Raw genomic sequence first — 15,781 nt, 5'->3', positions numbered from 1 at the left:
AATCGGGGGTCAAAAAAATCCAAGAATAGAAAGAATTTTGGTTCATAGAGGATGACATGCGGGACCCATGATCATGCATCGTAAACGGCTCGATCGGAGAACGTTGAACGAGATGGCGCGATCTAGAAAAAAAACAATGCCGGAGAGGCTGCCATCCGGGCCCTACATCCCTCGGCGGTGCGGATTTGCATTGACTCGGCCGGCGAACCCGAGATTTCGAGATGCACCACGTCCCGGGCCACCATACGCGATGTTTTGGCCGCTTTCGTCGGGCTAGGTGGCCTCAAAAACGAGAAAAAAAAGTTTTGACATGCACCACGGAGGGACCAAAAATCGTCGGCCATGGTACACCAGCAACCACGGCGCGACTTCAACTTCGTCGGCCATGGCAACTTTTCTTGTAGTGTGAGAGGATCCGGCCCTGGCGTTAATCGGCCCGACTGCTGCGGCCGTGAGTACTTGGAAGATATGATGGAGTTCTCGGCCAGGGATCGACCACCCCGGTTCCTCCAAGGCGACATCACCGAATCGATTGGTGTGACATAGCCTTGCCACCTCTGAGTTTCCTTTCCACTTGTTGTCTCTTCCCCATCCGATGCAATGTTTCCTAGCAGAAACACATGAACTTGAACACCGATCCAAAGTAGATTCAACCAAAGGTAGCCATATTCATGCATGTTTCAATCAAAAGATAATAGAATCAAAATTTCCGATGGATTTTGATCAATCAGAAACCAAATCATCAGCACATTCCGAATTGAGGCGAGATTGGCGAAGGTTCATGTGTCGTCTCCTACACCGTTGAAGAACTGTGTGTACTTGACAGGGAGCATGGCAGCCTCCAGCGTCTGCTTGGTGCCGTCCAGTCCGCGCTATCGTACCTCCCTTGGGCTTCTCGGAGACAATCGCCGAGTGGAGCGGTGGGCAGAGCTTGGCCCTCTCTGCCTCGTGCTTGTCTTCTTCGTCCCCGCCCTCCTTTCTTGGTCTCCGCCTCCGCGTGGCTGGAACAACAACGACCAGACGTTGAGGAGTGTGCGATGTACCCCAGGTGGAAAGGAGTCTGGCTGAGTGACCCTTCGCGGTGCAGGCGTTGTACTCCAGGAGAGGATGAGCCTGACAATGCTGGTATCGCGGACCCAATCGAGAAAGGGGATCGGGAGCCTGACGGCCCACCAGACTCATGCATTACTCCAGGAGAGGGAAGGGGGCGGTGATGTGGGCGACCCGTGAAGAAAACCCTAGGCGACACGTGAGAAGTGGAGATTACCTCGGTGGCGTCGGTGCCCTGTGAGATTCGATTGATTGCCTAATTTTACGGCGCTACCGACGAAAGGGAAAGAAAAGCCGAGGCTAATGAGTACAAACACATAAAAGCAATCACACAACGCAGGTCATGCTGAGTAAAATTGAATGGTCCGGATGAATCAAATTGAAAAGTCCATTTGACAGTACAGCCCGGCCCGCTGCCCAATGGCCCAATGGGTATCATGGGTATTTGGCGGGCCATGCCGGGCTTGGGCCTATTTTTTAGCATCAGGCTTTTCTAGGCCCGGCTCGGCCTGACATATGGCCAGGTATGAGTCAGGCCTGACCTTTTACCATACGACCGGATTGTTTTTGGCCCGGCCTGAAACCCGGCTTGGCCCGAACTTTGCCCAGGTGTAGTTCCACAGTTCTCCAATGCCCCTCGGCGGCAACGCCCATCGCAGCCTCTCCCCGGAACACGTGTCCAGACCTAATATTCCCACCCAACAGCGCTACCTATCTTCTGGCCCCCCTTCCCTCCCTCCGTCCTTCTACTCCACAGTAGTGGAGCGGCGACGAACTGGCAATCCACCAGGACTTGGATTGATTTGGTGATCTGGAACCCTAACTTTTTGTGTAGGTCTCAGACTATTGTTCATTCCCTAACTTTTTCGTGCCCAGATCTTTCCTTCTGCCACGGATTACCCCAACCCTGCATAATTCTTGATTTCATAGGAGAAGGAGGGGGGCGGGGAATTTCTTGATTTGGGCGGCAAGATGAGGCTTCTGCGGGTTGCCACGTGCAACCTGAACCAGTGGGCGATGGACTTCGACACCAACCTCCGGAACGTCAAGGAGTCCATTGTGCGAGCCAAGGCCGCCGGCGCCGTAGTCCGCATCGGCCCCGAGCTCGAGCTCACCGGATACGGATGCGAGGACCATTTCCTCGAGCAGGACACCACCGCACACGCGTGAGTCTTCTCCGTGACCTACTAATGTTTCTTGAACCTATGAGTTACGGAAATACAGGTAGTGCTGACTGCTGTGGCTGTGCGAAGATACTGTTAATTACTTTTACTACTATTCATGTTGTTTGGGTACTGCAGTGTCAGGTAAGGGGAATTGACTATTTCTGATTTATTACTTTGGTAGAACCGTCCAGTCATTGTAATGAAATCAACTAAATGAACACCTGTTATATGCTTTCGAGCAAAGCATCGAACAACTGGAGTGTCAGATGTGAGACATCACTTGTCTTTTTCTGGGAACAGAGATTTTTTTGTTGTGCAGTACGTCTTAGTTCTTTACCTCTTTGATTTGTTTGTCTGCACAGTAAGATCTATCTATATTCCACTGTGCATGATCTGAATCAAAAAATTTAGTTAGGGAAGTTATGGTTCTCCACTACTAGTTAACTTACTTTATGTATGGAGATCGCATGAAATTGTAATTGTAAGTGGGTGGACTTATTTTCAGCCTATCACTGGTGGTCAGTAGCTTCTGTAAGGTATTTAGTATCCTCCGATAAATAACAATTTCAGTTATCTGTTCTAGCTTTATTTATGTCTCTCGTCTTCAACATATGCGTATGAAGCTTGATTTATACGATAACCCTTTGAGTGCACATTGGACAACAGTTGGTAGTTCCAAAGCGTAATAATAAATATATTTCTCTGATACTGATATTCTGTCTGGGGTTTCACATTCTGATGAACAAAGGTAATATACTTTTATATATTCACTGTTAATTTATTTCATTTTGCAGATGGGACTGCCTGAAGGACATTCTGTTGGGTGACTATACAGATAACATCTTGTGCAGCATAGGGATGCCTATTATTTTCAAGAGTGTACGGTACAACTGCCAGGTTTTCTGCTTAAATCGCAATATTATTATGATTCGTCCGAAGATGTCCCTTGCAAATGATGGAAACTACCGTGAATTCCGATGGTTTTCTGCTTGGTCATATAAAGATAAACTTGTTGACTATCAACTTCCTGTTGATGTCTCAGAGGCTATTTCCCAGGAGACTGTGCCTTTTGGTTATGGTTATATTCAGTTTCTTGATGTGTAAGTACTAATGCTTAAATTAGTTTTTTATGAGCACAAACTTGTGATTTCAGCCTGATTCTGTCTTGGCGACCTTACCAAATAGAGCACAAATTATTGTTTTAGGGGGTTTACGCGGCCATTATATCATCTTTTGCTAACATTGTCTAAACAATTTATTGCTCAAGGACATATTTTATTATCTTACTGTTCTGCCAAATCACAAATCAATATGCCCTAGCTGCTAAGTGCTATAAACTAAAATGTATGGCACATTGAGAAGACCAACTCTTATACAAGAAAGTGAGTGCTCAACTCTCCATTTCTTTACTAAAAACAACAGACTCTTGTACTTTTCCTGTGGTTATTCCAATTCTCAGTTCCTATGTAAGCAGTACTTTGTATGCCTTATGATGCCTGTGCTGACGTCATGCTCCTCCTCCCCTCAACCCCCAACACACACACACACACACACACCACAATATAGCTTACACATTTGATCATCTCTGTATGGAGAGGATTATTTTTCAGCAAATATCCTGATGTTGATTTCCCTACCTCTTTACACTATTGAAATGCAGCTTTAGTTCTCAACACTTGGCTAGACTCATTAAATGTGCTAAAATTTGTTTATGACCTTTAGCACATATGCTCAAGATTGCTCTCTGCTAATATGGTTTAGATTATTATGCACCATTAATTAGTAATATTATGTGATTGATAATCCTGCATTTCTTGATGAAACTGAACTGCTTAATTACTGTGTTATCACCTGATTCTATTATAGTTTTGATTTTAGTTATCATGTTTCAGATCTTTGGCTGCTGAAACTTGCGAAGAGCTCTTTACTGCAAATGCCCCTCGGATTGACCTAGCATTTAGTGGCGTTGAGGTTTTCATGAATGCTAGTGGAAGCCATCATCAGTTAAGGAAGCTCAATCTTCGGATTGATTCAATAAGAAATGCAACCCGTTTATGTGGTGGTGTATACATGTATGCTAATCAACAGGGTTGTGATGGTGGCCGCCTTTATTATGGTATGTCAAAATGTCTGTGTTCCACTATGCTGTTTTTCTTAGCATCTTATGTCTTCAAAAATTTAAACTCCATATGTGGAATTGGGAGTTGCTTTGAAGGAAATGTTTGTGTTATTTGTTCTCAAATGTTCCACGTGGTAACAGTGATGGTATTGACTGAACTTTGGGTGATATTTTAGTATTTTATTGAACTGGCACCATCAACATTCAATGTGATCTTCCCCTTTTTTTTGCATGAGATGCAGTGATGATATATAGTGATTTTGGTTCTATTGTGTCAGAATGCCATGTATCTTTGACCCATCTATCTTAAGTCCAGTAATAGCTTTCTTTTTCAATATTATACAAAAGGCTTTAGCATGATTTATCAATATAAGGCCGGTAAACATAGTACGCAGCTAGAGATTATCCCAATAAGTTAGGAAATCATCCATAGCATACTGATCCAGCAGTAGTTATGTGCTACGTTGATTTTATGCATTCATTAATTACTTTCATCAAAGTTGTGTGATTTTAATTTATGTGTTCCAAATTATTCTGAACGTTCTTACTAGATGGCTGCTGCTGCATTGCGGTGAATGGGGATGTGGTTGCCCAGGGATCACAGTTCTCATTGAAGGATGTTGAAGTGTTGGATGCTCTGATAGATCTGGATGCCGTAAGTTACAGCTTCTTTGGCTCTTAGCTCCGGTCTTGTAATGCTGATACTGTGCAACACCCTCGCGAAGTTCGTTCAATGCCCATTCCACCTGTGGGGCAGGCCCATTTGTACATAGTACCGTTCTTATATTTTCGTCCTCGCTTTGTGTAAAAGGGTTAACCGGGAGGTGCTACATTTGGAAACAAGGTTATATATGCTGGTTCAACTTTATCTAAACTCTCCACATGGTACTAATCCAACCAGAAAACTAAACTTAAGCCACATGGGCCTCACACTAATGGGCCTGGGTTAAAGTACTCTCGACAAAGCTATGCATATGATTTCCAAGTTCCGAATCTAAAATTTTAAAACAATATCAGTAGCCAACGTTTTCAAAGTTTGACTTATGACATGTCCAAAGTGCCACCTTTTCATATAAGTAACAATTATTGCATAACTATGGGTATGGTATTTTGTCCAGGTATTTTGTCCAATGACTACTGACATCTCCACTGTACGGGTAGTCTTGTTTTGTTTGAGGGATTTTATATAATTCTTATTGTGTGTAGGGTCCCCCAAGGTCATAAGTTTTGGTTCTGCTATTTGGATTTTAAATTACTAATTCTAGAGATGATCATTTATCTTTAATGCAATTATATTTACTGTACTTTGTATATAACAGAGCATCTTTTGCACATGCAGGTATCGAGTTATCGAGCATGTGTTTCTAGTTTTAGGGAGCAAGCAAGTCATGTAACTAAAGTACCTTGTGTTAATGTACAATATAAGCTTTGCCAAACATTTCATAATGGAATGATTCCAACTGATCCGATTGAGGTTAGTTTCTGTTTCTAGATTTATATATTTCTGGTATGCTTCTCCAGAGAATATTTTATGGCTGGAGATGCATTTGTATTATAATCCTATCTTTGAAAAAGATCTAAGCAGTCTCCGAATGGCCAGGTATTAGGACTTGGTAATATTAGACATCACACGGTTCGTAGTGGAAGTGTAAGAGATGACTAATCTTTCAAGTCATTTGGACTAGATGGCTAGTGGATCTTTAGTTACTTATTCATTAAGCTACCTTTTTAATTTGACAGTTGTGTGCAACGAGTAACTCCTGAACTTGATAAAGATATGGGTCAACAAGCAACATCTGTTCCCAATGAACTTTTCTTTCACGACTTAATTCTTGGCCATGGTTTGGATTTGGTGTTGTCAACTTAGGCAGTCTTGAAAATTGCTTTGTGCAAAATTGATAACTATTGCTGTCAACTGACAGTTGATACTGTCTAAGTCATAATCAGGTCATAATGCTTTTCCTGCGAGAATATAACATGAAATATCATATTGCATGTACTGAAATACTCATTTGGCTGATATTTTCACCCTTTATATCGTTGGAGGGAGCTACATAGTATACTGTGCAAAGGCGAAGTTGGACTAACCTTTTTCTTTTATCTCTGAAGATCATGTATCACTGTCCTGAAGAGGAGATTGCATTCGGACCTAGTTGCTGGTTATGGGACTATCTTCGCAGAAGTCGAGCGTCGGGATTTTTGCTTCCACTTTCCGGTGGTGCGGATAGTTCATCTGTTGCAGCCATTGTTGGCTGCATGTGCCAGCTTGTCATAAAAGGTCAACTTAAATAGTCTTTCATCTTCTACCTTTATTAGCACCATCTTTTATGAAATGCCTTTTGGAATGTAGTTTGCAGGAAAGTAGTCAAATAGTCTGTCTGCACATCGGAATGCAAAGCATATGTGCTCCTCAGAAAAGGAGCAAGATCAACTAAATGTCTTTTAATATGTTGACTGTTACATTTTTTGCCATGCATAAGCCGCTGATAACAAGCGTACTGTAAACATGCTGAATCAGTAGTCTGATATGTAGGGTTGCCTACACTATCCTTCTCTTGGGACGAAAGGGTTAGAGGTCCATTTCCATCTTCAGCTGGTATATGCTAAAATCCAATTGTCAGATTCGGTGACTGAGGAGTCAGACAAGTTCATCCAGATAACTGTTGGATTCATAAACGTAAACAGAATGCCAGATGTGTCAGGATACATCATTTCACAATGCCTCTTTTGATTCTTATTTGACCACAATACCAAAATTTAATAAGATCAACGAATAGCGAAATAACATCCATGTTTGAAGGTGTCCACATATAGTAAAAGTTACGGTCAACATCATGCCAGTAGTATGCATTGTGCAGCTCCTTCTATCAAGCACATAAGCTGCGTCAAACATCACAAGGCAAACAAAGGATCTTTTGAATTGGATCCTGTTGATGGTGTAATTCATATAGGTCCTCTTAAAAAAATCATATATGTTAAAAAAAGGAGATGGAGACCAACTTGAGAAATCTGCTTAGTCCTAGTACTTAGGACTAAATCTGGGACCAGTTGGAAGTAAAGTTGTTAGGTTTACCTTGGTAATTCATGCTAGTCGACTGGGCTGCTTGATAGATTGGAATGCTTACTTCGGGGTATGATAATTCTCTTTGGAATAAGGTCTTATATCTGTTAGATATATCGATTTTTCTATATCTTCTTTTTGATAACCTTTTGGGCACATATCTTACTTGCATTAGTGGTGAAAGTTATGACCTTGGGACAAAGATTTGGTTTACGGTGAATGGGTGATGTGCCTAATAACTTGGGTCCATGGCTCCATGCAGACGACCTAATTCCCTTTTGTGTCTGCAACTGCCAGCTGTCAGAGGCGTGGAACTCATACCTTAGCCCATCAGAGATAATAATAGTAGATACTTTTAGTTAGTAAGGATATTTATTAAGTTAGGGAATAGATTCCTTTAATTAGGAAGACAGATATATGGTTTGTTAGGAAAAGAGAGACACCATGAGTATCCAATAAATGAGAATCCCCGTCCCCAACCTTCTCTCCCTCTCATCCCCGGTACCATGGCTGGTCAACCTTCGCTCCTCGGAGCTGTACCCCCAACTGTGTCACATTCATCTGTCCTAGGACTGTTGACAATCCTAACACGTGACACCAGCACAGATCCTCTTTAGATATTCTTAGATGTAGTGTTTTCTATTTCTTTCTAGGTTGATCTGCCTAGTCACTTCCGTAACTACATCTTTTTTTACCAGAGGCTTGTCAGTTATGGTCAACTTGTTTTTCTTTCATCATATTTTTTTCGAGAGCACACGCAAAGCGTGCCACATCTTTATAGAAGAAGCAGTGTTAATGTACAAGATCCGGGCGAACTGATGTGAACATCAGAGCTCAGAACTCTCACTCAACCCACACATGCACACACTCCGACTAAGGCCTACTCTCGCGCTTGATTTTCCCTCCCTCCTCTCCTCGCAAACTCCCAAAGCTGGGATTCTTCTCTGACCTTGTCGACTATTTGATCCGTGTTGATTTGTCTCTGAACATTGCCGAGGACTCGCGCATTCCTCTGTTTCCAGAGTGTCCAGGCAGTGAGTATGATCAAGGTGTCTAGATGTCTTCTGTCAGACTTTCTCACTCTTTTTCTTGCTTCAGTCCACCATCTTTCCAGGTTCGTATTCTGCTGTCGCTCTTGTATCTGCAGCTCCATACTTCTCAAGCACCTGAACCATACTTGTCTGGCATAGGTGCATTGGGTTGGGATATCATCGATGTTATCCTCGTCTTGCAGACATGTGAAGCAAGGATCGGACAGCTCTTGTAAGCCATGCCCTGGCCCTATGATCCGAGGCCAGAGTCTGTACTTTATCGCTAGCCAACATAAAATTTTACATTTCAGCGGCACAGTCGATTTCCAAATCGGCTTACTCACGGTCTATCTAGTGTTTCCGTGGCACAAAATGGCATAAGTTCCTTTCGCTGAATATTCCCCAGGTTCAGTTCCCTTCCAGGAGATGCGATCCGGCACATGTTCATCTCTGACAACCCTGTCAATCTGCTCAAAAGTTTAACGCACTGGACACAGCTTTCGACAGTCATATCTCCCGGGATGTCCTTTATCCAGTTGTTCTCTGTCAGCGCATCTACTGCAAGTCTAGAATTCGTGCGTCTTGTTTCAACCAGGGCTTTCACAGCTGGGGCTATCTCTTCCGGTGTAGGCCCATGAATCCATCGGTCCGAATAAAAAATTTCTGCCATCTCCATTTGTGAACAGAGCAAGGCTCTGAAACACCTCCTTCGCCTCTGGATCATTCAGAGCCGGCAGCCCTTGTGAGAGTAGCTGGATCAGTGCGTCGCAGCCAGAGCCAACAAACTCGAAGCGCCAAGCCTTGAAGACGTAGATCCTTCACTCCTAAACCTCCATAGCATTGAGGCTTACATATGCTGTCCCAGGCCACAAGGCATTGCCCTCCACTAATCTCTTTTTTCCCCGCCCAGAAAAAGGCACACAGCCACTTAGTAATTTCCTCAAGTAGCCACGCTGGAGCTTCCGCTACGAATAGTTGATGGACCGCCCTCACAGAGATGACTGACTTGGTCAGGATCAATCTCCCTTATTTTCGTAATATTTGGTTTCATTATGATAGTTCAGAAATACTAACTATAAAGTGCAATACCTTAATAGTTACAGAATCACAACCATAAGGAAGTGCTTTTTTAATGCAAATCTGACAGTACTAATTTTGTGTCATTAAACCTACATATTGTTATGCCTTATACTCCTGAATGGAGGGAATACCCATTTCTGACACCAATTTATTATTTATAATATGCATGGCATGCAGATATAGAGAAAGGAGACGAGCAAGTTAAGGTTGATGCTATGCGGATTGGTCAGTATAAAGATGGGGAGTTCCCCACAGACAGCAGAGAACTTGCAAAACGCTTATTCTACACCGTTTACATGGGAACAGAAAACAGGTGAGATTTGATTTAAGGAATCAATTTTTCTTATGTACCCTTTTCTAGAGTAGCGCTCTTCCCATTTGACAGGCACCAGAATATTCTTTTACGCAAGACATTAAATCTGTAATGATGATATGAACTAAGCAATTTCATTTTCTCTTAAAACCTGTTCAGGCTATATTGTTTGTGTTGGATCTCATGGAACTCAAACTAGCATTTCCGACATCCATTGCACAATCCATACCTAATAATAAAAACAAAAGAGCTTCTCCCAGTCTGTCATTTTTGTTTCTAGTTTTGCCCTCCCACCAAATACATATTTACCAGAACTGCCACCACCAAGTAAAAATAACGTTTCATTTTAGACAGTCCCGCGATCCACTGGGGAATGTTTCCTCCGTCTGTCGTCTACCCCGATTCAGGTCTCAACGGCGCCGCTCGTGGCTGCGCGCCACCTACCGTGCGCCAACTGGTCGGCGAAGGCGAAGCTAATTACGACATGCTCGTGTGGTGGGAGGGAAGGGCTAGCAGAGTAGCAGTACATCCCCCTCTCGTCTTCCCCAGCATCGGCCTTGGTGATGAGTGGGAGGGAGGTCCGGCTGTTCCTGATTAGTGTATTTTCTAGGTTTGATACCTCAGTAAATTAGATCTGAAACTCAAGTAATCTCTTCTTCCTTCTCTGCTCTTATCCATGGTGGTTGCGGGAGGGGTCCAAGGCTTCGGATCTGTGTTGTGGTGCCTCAGTCAGATGTTTGTGGCGCCGAATTTGGAGTCTCTCCCCCTGACAAACTCCTCCTCTTGCTTGCTACCATGGGGTAGCTGATATTTGGGGAGCTGTTTGTGGGAATGTTCAGATCGAGGCCCTTGCGCCTGTCCCCATGTTGGAGCTAGGTGGGTGCAGCGTCCTCTGGTACTCTTGGCTGCAGCCGACGCTGCGTGCGCCCGCACTGTCTGGGTGTTCTGCGCGCTCAACATGGAGGTCGGCGAGTTGGCACTGCCGTCTGTGGTCCGCTTGGCGTCCGTGTGCGTCCTTGCTTCTCTTGGTCGAGGTGGAGGCTGCCGTTGCTCGCGCCAGATACTTGGTCAGGTCCTCCATCTATGATGTTGTGCTGCTGAATCCACGACAATAGTTCGCGAGTCCTGGAAGCATCTCACTCCAGGCCTCCAATTCATGGTCAGTGATTTCGTACCTCTGTACCTCAAACAACGGTGAGATGAGCTTCCTGGAAGCCAAGTACACCCGGGAGGATCTATTCAACGGGCCAGCCGATAGTACCTGAACTGAGAGGCCAGCCTGTCTATTAGCTCTGTACAATGTCTTCAATAGTGCAAATTTGCATTTGCTGCCTTGATATTGCATTTGATGGATGCATAGTAAATGTTGTCCCGTCGCAAAGCATCGGCGCCTACCATGCATGCTGTTAATAGGATATAAACTGTTGCTAATTAAACCCTACCTCATACATGTGTGCACGAAACTCATAAGGATTAATTCAGAGGTACCATTAAAACTCTTAAAACATGGGCTACGCATCACTGAACTGCTAAGAGCTTACGTAGATTAAAAACATGCAGACATGATGGAGCAAGTCTCACAATCCAATTCACATGCATAACATTGTTGTACAAACTGTTTGCATAACTGAAATCCAAATAAAAATTGTACCACATTTGGGGACATCCGATAAAATTGGAATGATTCAGAAAAAACTCTACGCTAATGTAGCACCGTAGCAACGCACAGGCTCTGTGGTAGTATTGTTCCCTAATGAAGTTGGCGTCGGTTGTTAGGGAGTGATCTCATGGAACTAAAACCAGAACAATATATGAAGTTGGAGTATTTACTACTGAATCTAGCTACCGGAGTTCAGAATTCGGAACTTCACAAGGCATTGGACCTGTTCCATATATGCTTCTGATTGTTTGTTCTTTAATTCATACCTTTTGTTTTGGTTTTCTTCATCAAAGGATATGCAGTATGCTTTTCATATACTTTGCTTGTTCATATACTCCCTCCGTTCCTTTCTATAATGCCTATAGATTTTTGGCATTTGTTTTAGAATATAAGGTTATATCTTGGCTCTTTTTCAATTACCCCCTCTACATGCGTGAAAAAAATCCATACAAAAAGGAAACAATTAATTAAGATTCCTAATGCATGACCTTAACGATTCCTTAGATTTAGGAAGCAATGTTTTTATTTCCTTAATATAACCTGGCTGCACATATATGGAGAATCAACCAGATAGATTTGTGGGATTTGTTATGTTAATTTAGGAAGTTATCGATTTCCCTCATTTTACTCTGGTCTCAAATCGTTAATTTAGGGGGTCTTGTGTAAAGAACACTCTTGTGCTAATTTCCGTGCCACAAAACTATAGGCACTATAGAATGGAATGGAGGGAGTAGTATACTTGTTGTTTTGTCTTGTTCACTGTGTATTTTCTCCACAGTTCTGAAGATACCAGATCACGTGCCAAAAGGCTAGCTGAAGAGATTGGTTCGTTCCACTTTGATGTACCTATTGACAGTGTAGTGTCTGCATTTCTTTCTTTGTTTGAAAGATTTACTGGGAAGCGACCACTTTACAAGGTAGTTTTGTACTATGGCACTCTAATCTACTAAACAAATAGCTGCATTTTGGGTACATACATTCTTTATTTGCGAGGACCGGGAGCATATTTTTCAACTTCATATTTATCCTCATTTCATAACATTTTTTTTTGGCTAACAAAGAATATTGAACTGAAGGTTTTGCCTTGTATCTTTGATGGTAGGAGTTCGAATTCTTTAACTGGTTTGAGGTTTCTGAAATGCAAATTATCCCAAACTTAAGTACTCATCAAGTCTGAAATATATGGGCAATACTTTGTAAATAAAAACTGAAATAAGCCAAGTTCTATTTTTTTCTCTTTTCGTGCAAGTCAGTTAGACCACTGCTTATGTTTTACTGTATAGTAAAGTGGAAAAATCATATTTATCACATGACATGCGATTAAGAAATTTGATTTTTTGTTTGGGTAACCAAATCTTGTAATTTTGATAGCATAACAAGCAAAAATAATCCAAAATCAGGAAAAGTGACTGGAACAGTGACCAGCCTGCATTTCATTCCTGACAAGCTGGAAGCAGTTGATATACATCTGATGGTCTCAATATTTTTTTTAAATAATCCAGGTTGATGGGGGATCGCATACTGAGAATCTGGGATTACAAAATATTCAAGCCCGAATCAGGATGGTGCTGGCCTTTATGATGGCTTCTCTTATGCCATGGGTTCATAACAAGTCTGGGTTCTATCTTGTTCTGGGAAGCTCAAATGTCGATGAAGGATTGCGTGGTTACTTGACGAAGGTAAGTTCAACACATGTTGGTTTCCTTTTAGATAGTTCTGGCCCATGTTGGAATATAGGTGATTTTAAGCAGCTTAGAGACCAAAGGGAACCAAGTATAATTTCTTTCATCAATCCTTCCTCTCAAATCAGTATTTGTTGAACTCTTGTTTAATAATCTGTGGTAACGAGTAGCGACAATAAGTATTGCTTCCGTTTCTAAGTATGACTGCAGTTCAGCCGATATAAATCCCATTGGAAGTGTAAGTAAACAAGACCTTAGGGCTTTCCTACGATGGTCAGCAGTACATCTTCAGTATTCTTCGTTGGCTGAGGTTGAAGCTGCACCTCCTACTGCAGAGCTTGAGCCAATCCGCACAGATTATAACCAGGTAACTAAATGTCGTGAAAATTCGATGTCTTGTTTACAGTTTGAACTCAGCAGAAGTTGTAGAACTAGGCTGTTTTTACTTTGTTGATGGGAACCGTGTGTTCCCAGTATTTTCTAACCCTGCTCCTTTTTCATGTGAATGGTTTTCTAAGGCATCATAGCTCACATGTATGTACATTATGAGCCTGCATTATTCTCCTGCTCTGTGTCACAGTTTGTAGCGAAACAACTTTCAGCTCTATTATGACGTTGCCATATTCATTCAAGTTTCAGTTATTTGTGCATAAAATTAACTTAGCTAGCTATCAACAAGAATATACCAACCATTTATCTGTACTCAAGTATCTCTTTTGATTTTGTATCTGTTATAGTTGGATGAAGTGGACATGGGGATGACGTATGAGGAGTTATCAATATACGGGAGATTAAGGAAAATATTCCGATGTGGTCCTGTTTCAATGTTTCAGGTTAGTCTCCAATTGACTTTAATTTTGTGGTGTTTCTTAACTTCAAATTCAAATTCCTTTTGCAGCATACTAGAAATCTGTATGATGTTGAGCTGTAGCTATATTTAACAGAAGCAAGTTTTCATTTCAGAAAGATGACAATTTTATAGTTCCATTGATTATCTTTGCTTTGTTAAGAAGTTCCACCTTTGGGGTTTCCTTTTTTGTAGGTTTTTTCATTGATTGCACTCTAGTTTTTCTTGCAGTAAAGTAAGTAATTCTTTGAGGGGATGGCTATAAATAGTTCATAGTTTTGCTCCCCTGCATATTTTTCACCACTCTCTCTCCCCGCTTGTGGGGTTTGTAGTGGATAGTATTTGTGAAGTTCAAAACTAAAACTTTCACCAAACTTATCTTGATACTTGAATAATAAATCTTACCAACAAGCATCATAAGTTCAATCTGTGCACTAACATGGGTGGGAGCATCTGATATCATCTTTATATTGTGGTTTTTTTAGCCTTTTTCATGACTTTTATGGGTTGTATTTTGGACTTGGGGGTACCAAGAGAGCACCCCAAGAGTGTGAGCACCGAAAGCTCTATGCTCTATATTCTGTGGGTACACTTCGGTTTTCCCAGCCCAGGTAAACAGCTGATGTGATGTTTAGCTGGTTGATGAGTTGCATATTTCAGTTGTGTTTAGTACTGTTTATATTTTTGTCTTAGTATTGTAACGTTTTTGCTGAAAGTTGGATATGATACAGGAACTAACAAATCGATATTTAAATGATTTCAATTTAATTTATTATCATCAATTCAAATATGCTAATCTATATTGCTACAGAACCTCTGCCACAGGTGGTGTGGGAGACTATCCCCATCAGAAGTGGCTGACAAAGTGAAGCACTTCTATAAATACTATGCCATAAACCGGCATAAGATGACTGTCTTGACACCATCATATCATGCTGAGGTACTCGTTTCAGTTTGTAAGCTATCAACATTGGTATTCCTTTCTTGTAACCCTGTGTAGTTTTACTCTTTGTTCATAAGTTAAGCTCTAGGAAATGTACTTACAAGTGCTAAACTATGCATATTTTCCTTTTTAAAACCCTGTTTAGTTTGTATGTATGAATTCTTGGAGAGAATAAGAGAACTATACAGTAGTTGATATGAAACTAGGATGGCCTTTTTAAACATAAAACTGACGTAAGGAGCCAAAGACCTGCCTTCTGCTGCTGTAACAATGGACTATTTTTGCAGAGCTATTCACCGGAGGATAACAGGTTTGATCTTCGGCAATTTCTGTACAACACAGCATGGCCATACCAGTTTCGGAAGATCGATCAACTTGTGCAAGATATCGACAAAGATGGTAAATGGGAAGATTCTACAGATATGCAATTAAGAGAACGCAGAGCTGTTAGATCAGCCCAGGGAAGTGGAATGGGAGTTGTGGCCGCGGGATCTGCCAATCCCAGCGCCGGGTTGTAATAACCAAATAAACATATGAAGTGGGCTACTCAATGACCGTGGGTTGTTGCCTCCAGAAGCGTGCCCTGCTGGTCTTCCACAATATCTCATTAGTTTCCACATCAGCAATAGTTTACACATTCTTCGATGACCTCGCGGTGTAAAGCATCTAGTTGGAACAATATGGTTGGCGCCAACCAGATCTACCTCACACGAGATAAAAGCAAACCAAACATCAATAGGTGTATGCTAAACCATTTCTAAAGAGCTCCCCATCACATTGAACTTAAATAAGTTGAAATAGCATGGAGCCTCCATGTGTGATTTTGGTA

The 15,781-nt window shown here is 42.0% G+C and overlaps 1 protein-coding gene across 1 annotated transcript; it reads left to right on the top strand.

Annotated features, from left to right (window-relative positions):
• The first annotated feature begins 1,710 nt into the window (after positions 1 to 1,710).
• LOC124669433 (glutamine-dependent NAD(+) synthetase) lies at positions 1,711 to 15,781 on the top strand. Its single transcript, XM_047206054.1, has 14 exons — positions 1,711 to 1,881; positions 1,979 to 2,216; positions 3,011 to 3,316; positions 4,109 to 4,332; positions 4,887 to 4,990; positions 5,675 to 5,809; positions 6,445 to 6,613; positions 9,685 to 9,820; positions 12,259 to 12,397; positions 12,983 to 13,159; positions 13,362 to 13,529; positions 13,900 to 13,995; positions 14,821 to 14,949; positions 15,240 to 15,781. Exons 2-14 carry the CDS (start codon positions 2,023 to 2,025, stop codon positions 15,468 to 15,470), a joined length of 2,208 nt encoding a protein of 735 aa, XP_047062010.1. The 5' UTR covers positions 1,711 to 1,881; positions 1,979 to 2,022; the 3' UTR covers positions 15,471 to 15,781.

The sequence above is a fragment of the Lolium rigidum genome, chromosome 7 (assembly GCF_022539505.1).
Source record: "Lolium rigidum isolate FL_2022 chromosome 7, APGP_CSIRO_Lrig_0.1, whole genome shotgun sequence".
In the NCBI taxonomy this organism is placed as follows: domain Eukaryota; kingdom Viridiplantae; phylum Streptophyta; class Magnoliopsida; order Poales; family Poaceae; genus Lolium; species Lolium rigidum.
The sequence above is the reverse complement of the archived record's forward strand: the minus strand, read 5'-3'. Positions and strand labels throughout refer to the sequence as shown.

Excerpts from the sequence above, each read along its gene's own strand:
- LOC124669433 (XM_047206054.1), top strand. The coding sequence starts at position 2,023 with ATGAGGCTTCTGCGGGTTGCCACGTGCAACCTGAACCAGTGGGCGATG. Across the intron at positions 12,398-12,982 it reads GGAAGCGACCACTTTACAAG|GTTGATGGGGGATCGCATAC; the intron begins GTAGTTTTGTAC and ends TAAATAATCCAG. Across the intron at positions 13,530-13,899 it reads TCCGCACAGATTATAACCAG|TTGGATGAAGTGGACATGGG; the intron begins GTAACTAAATGT and ends TATCTGTTATAG.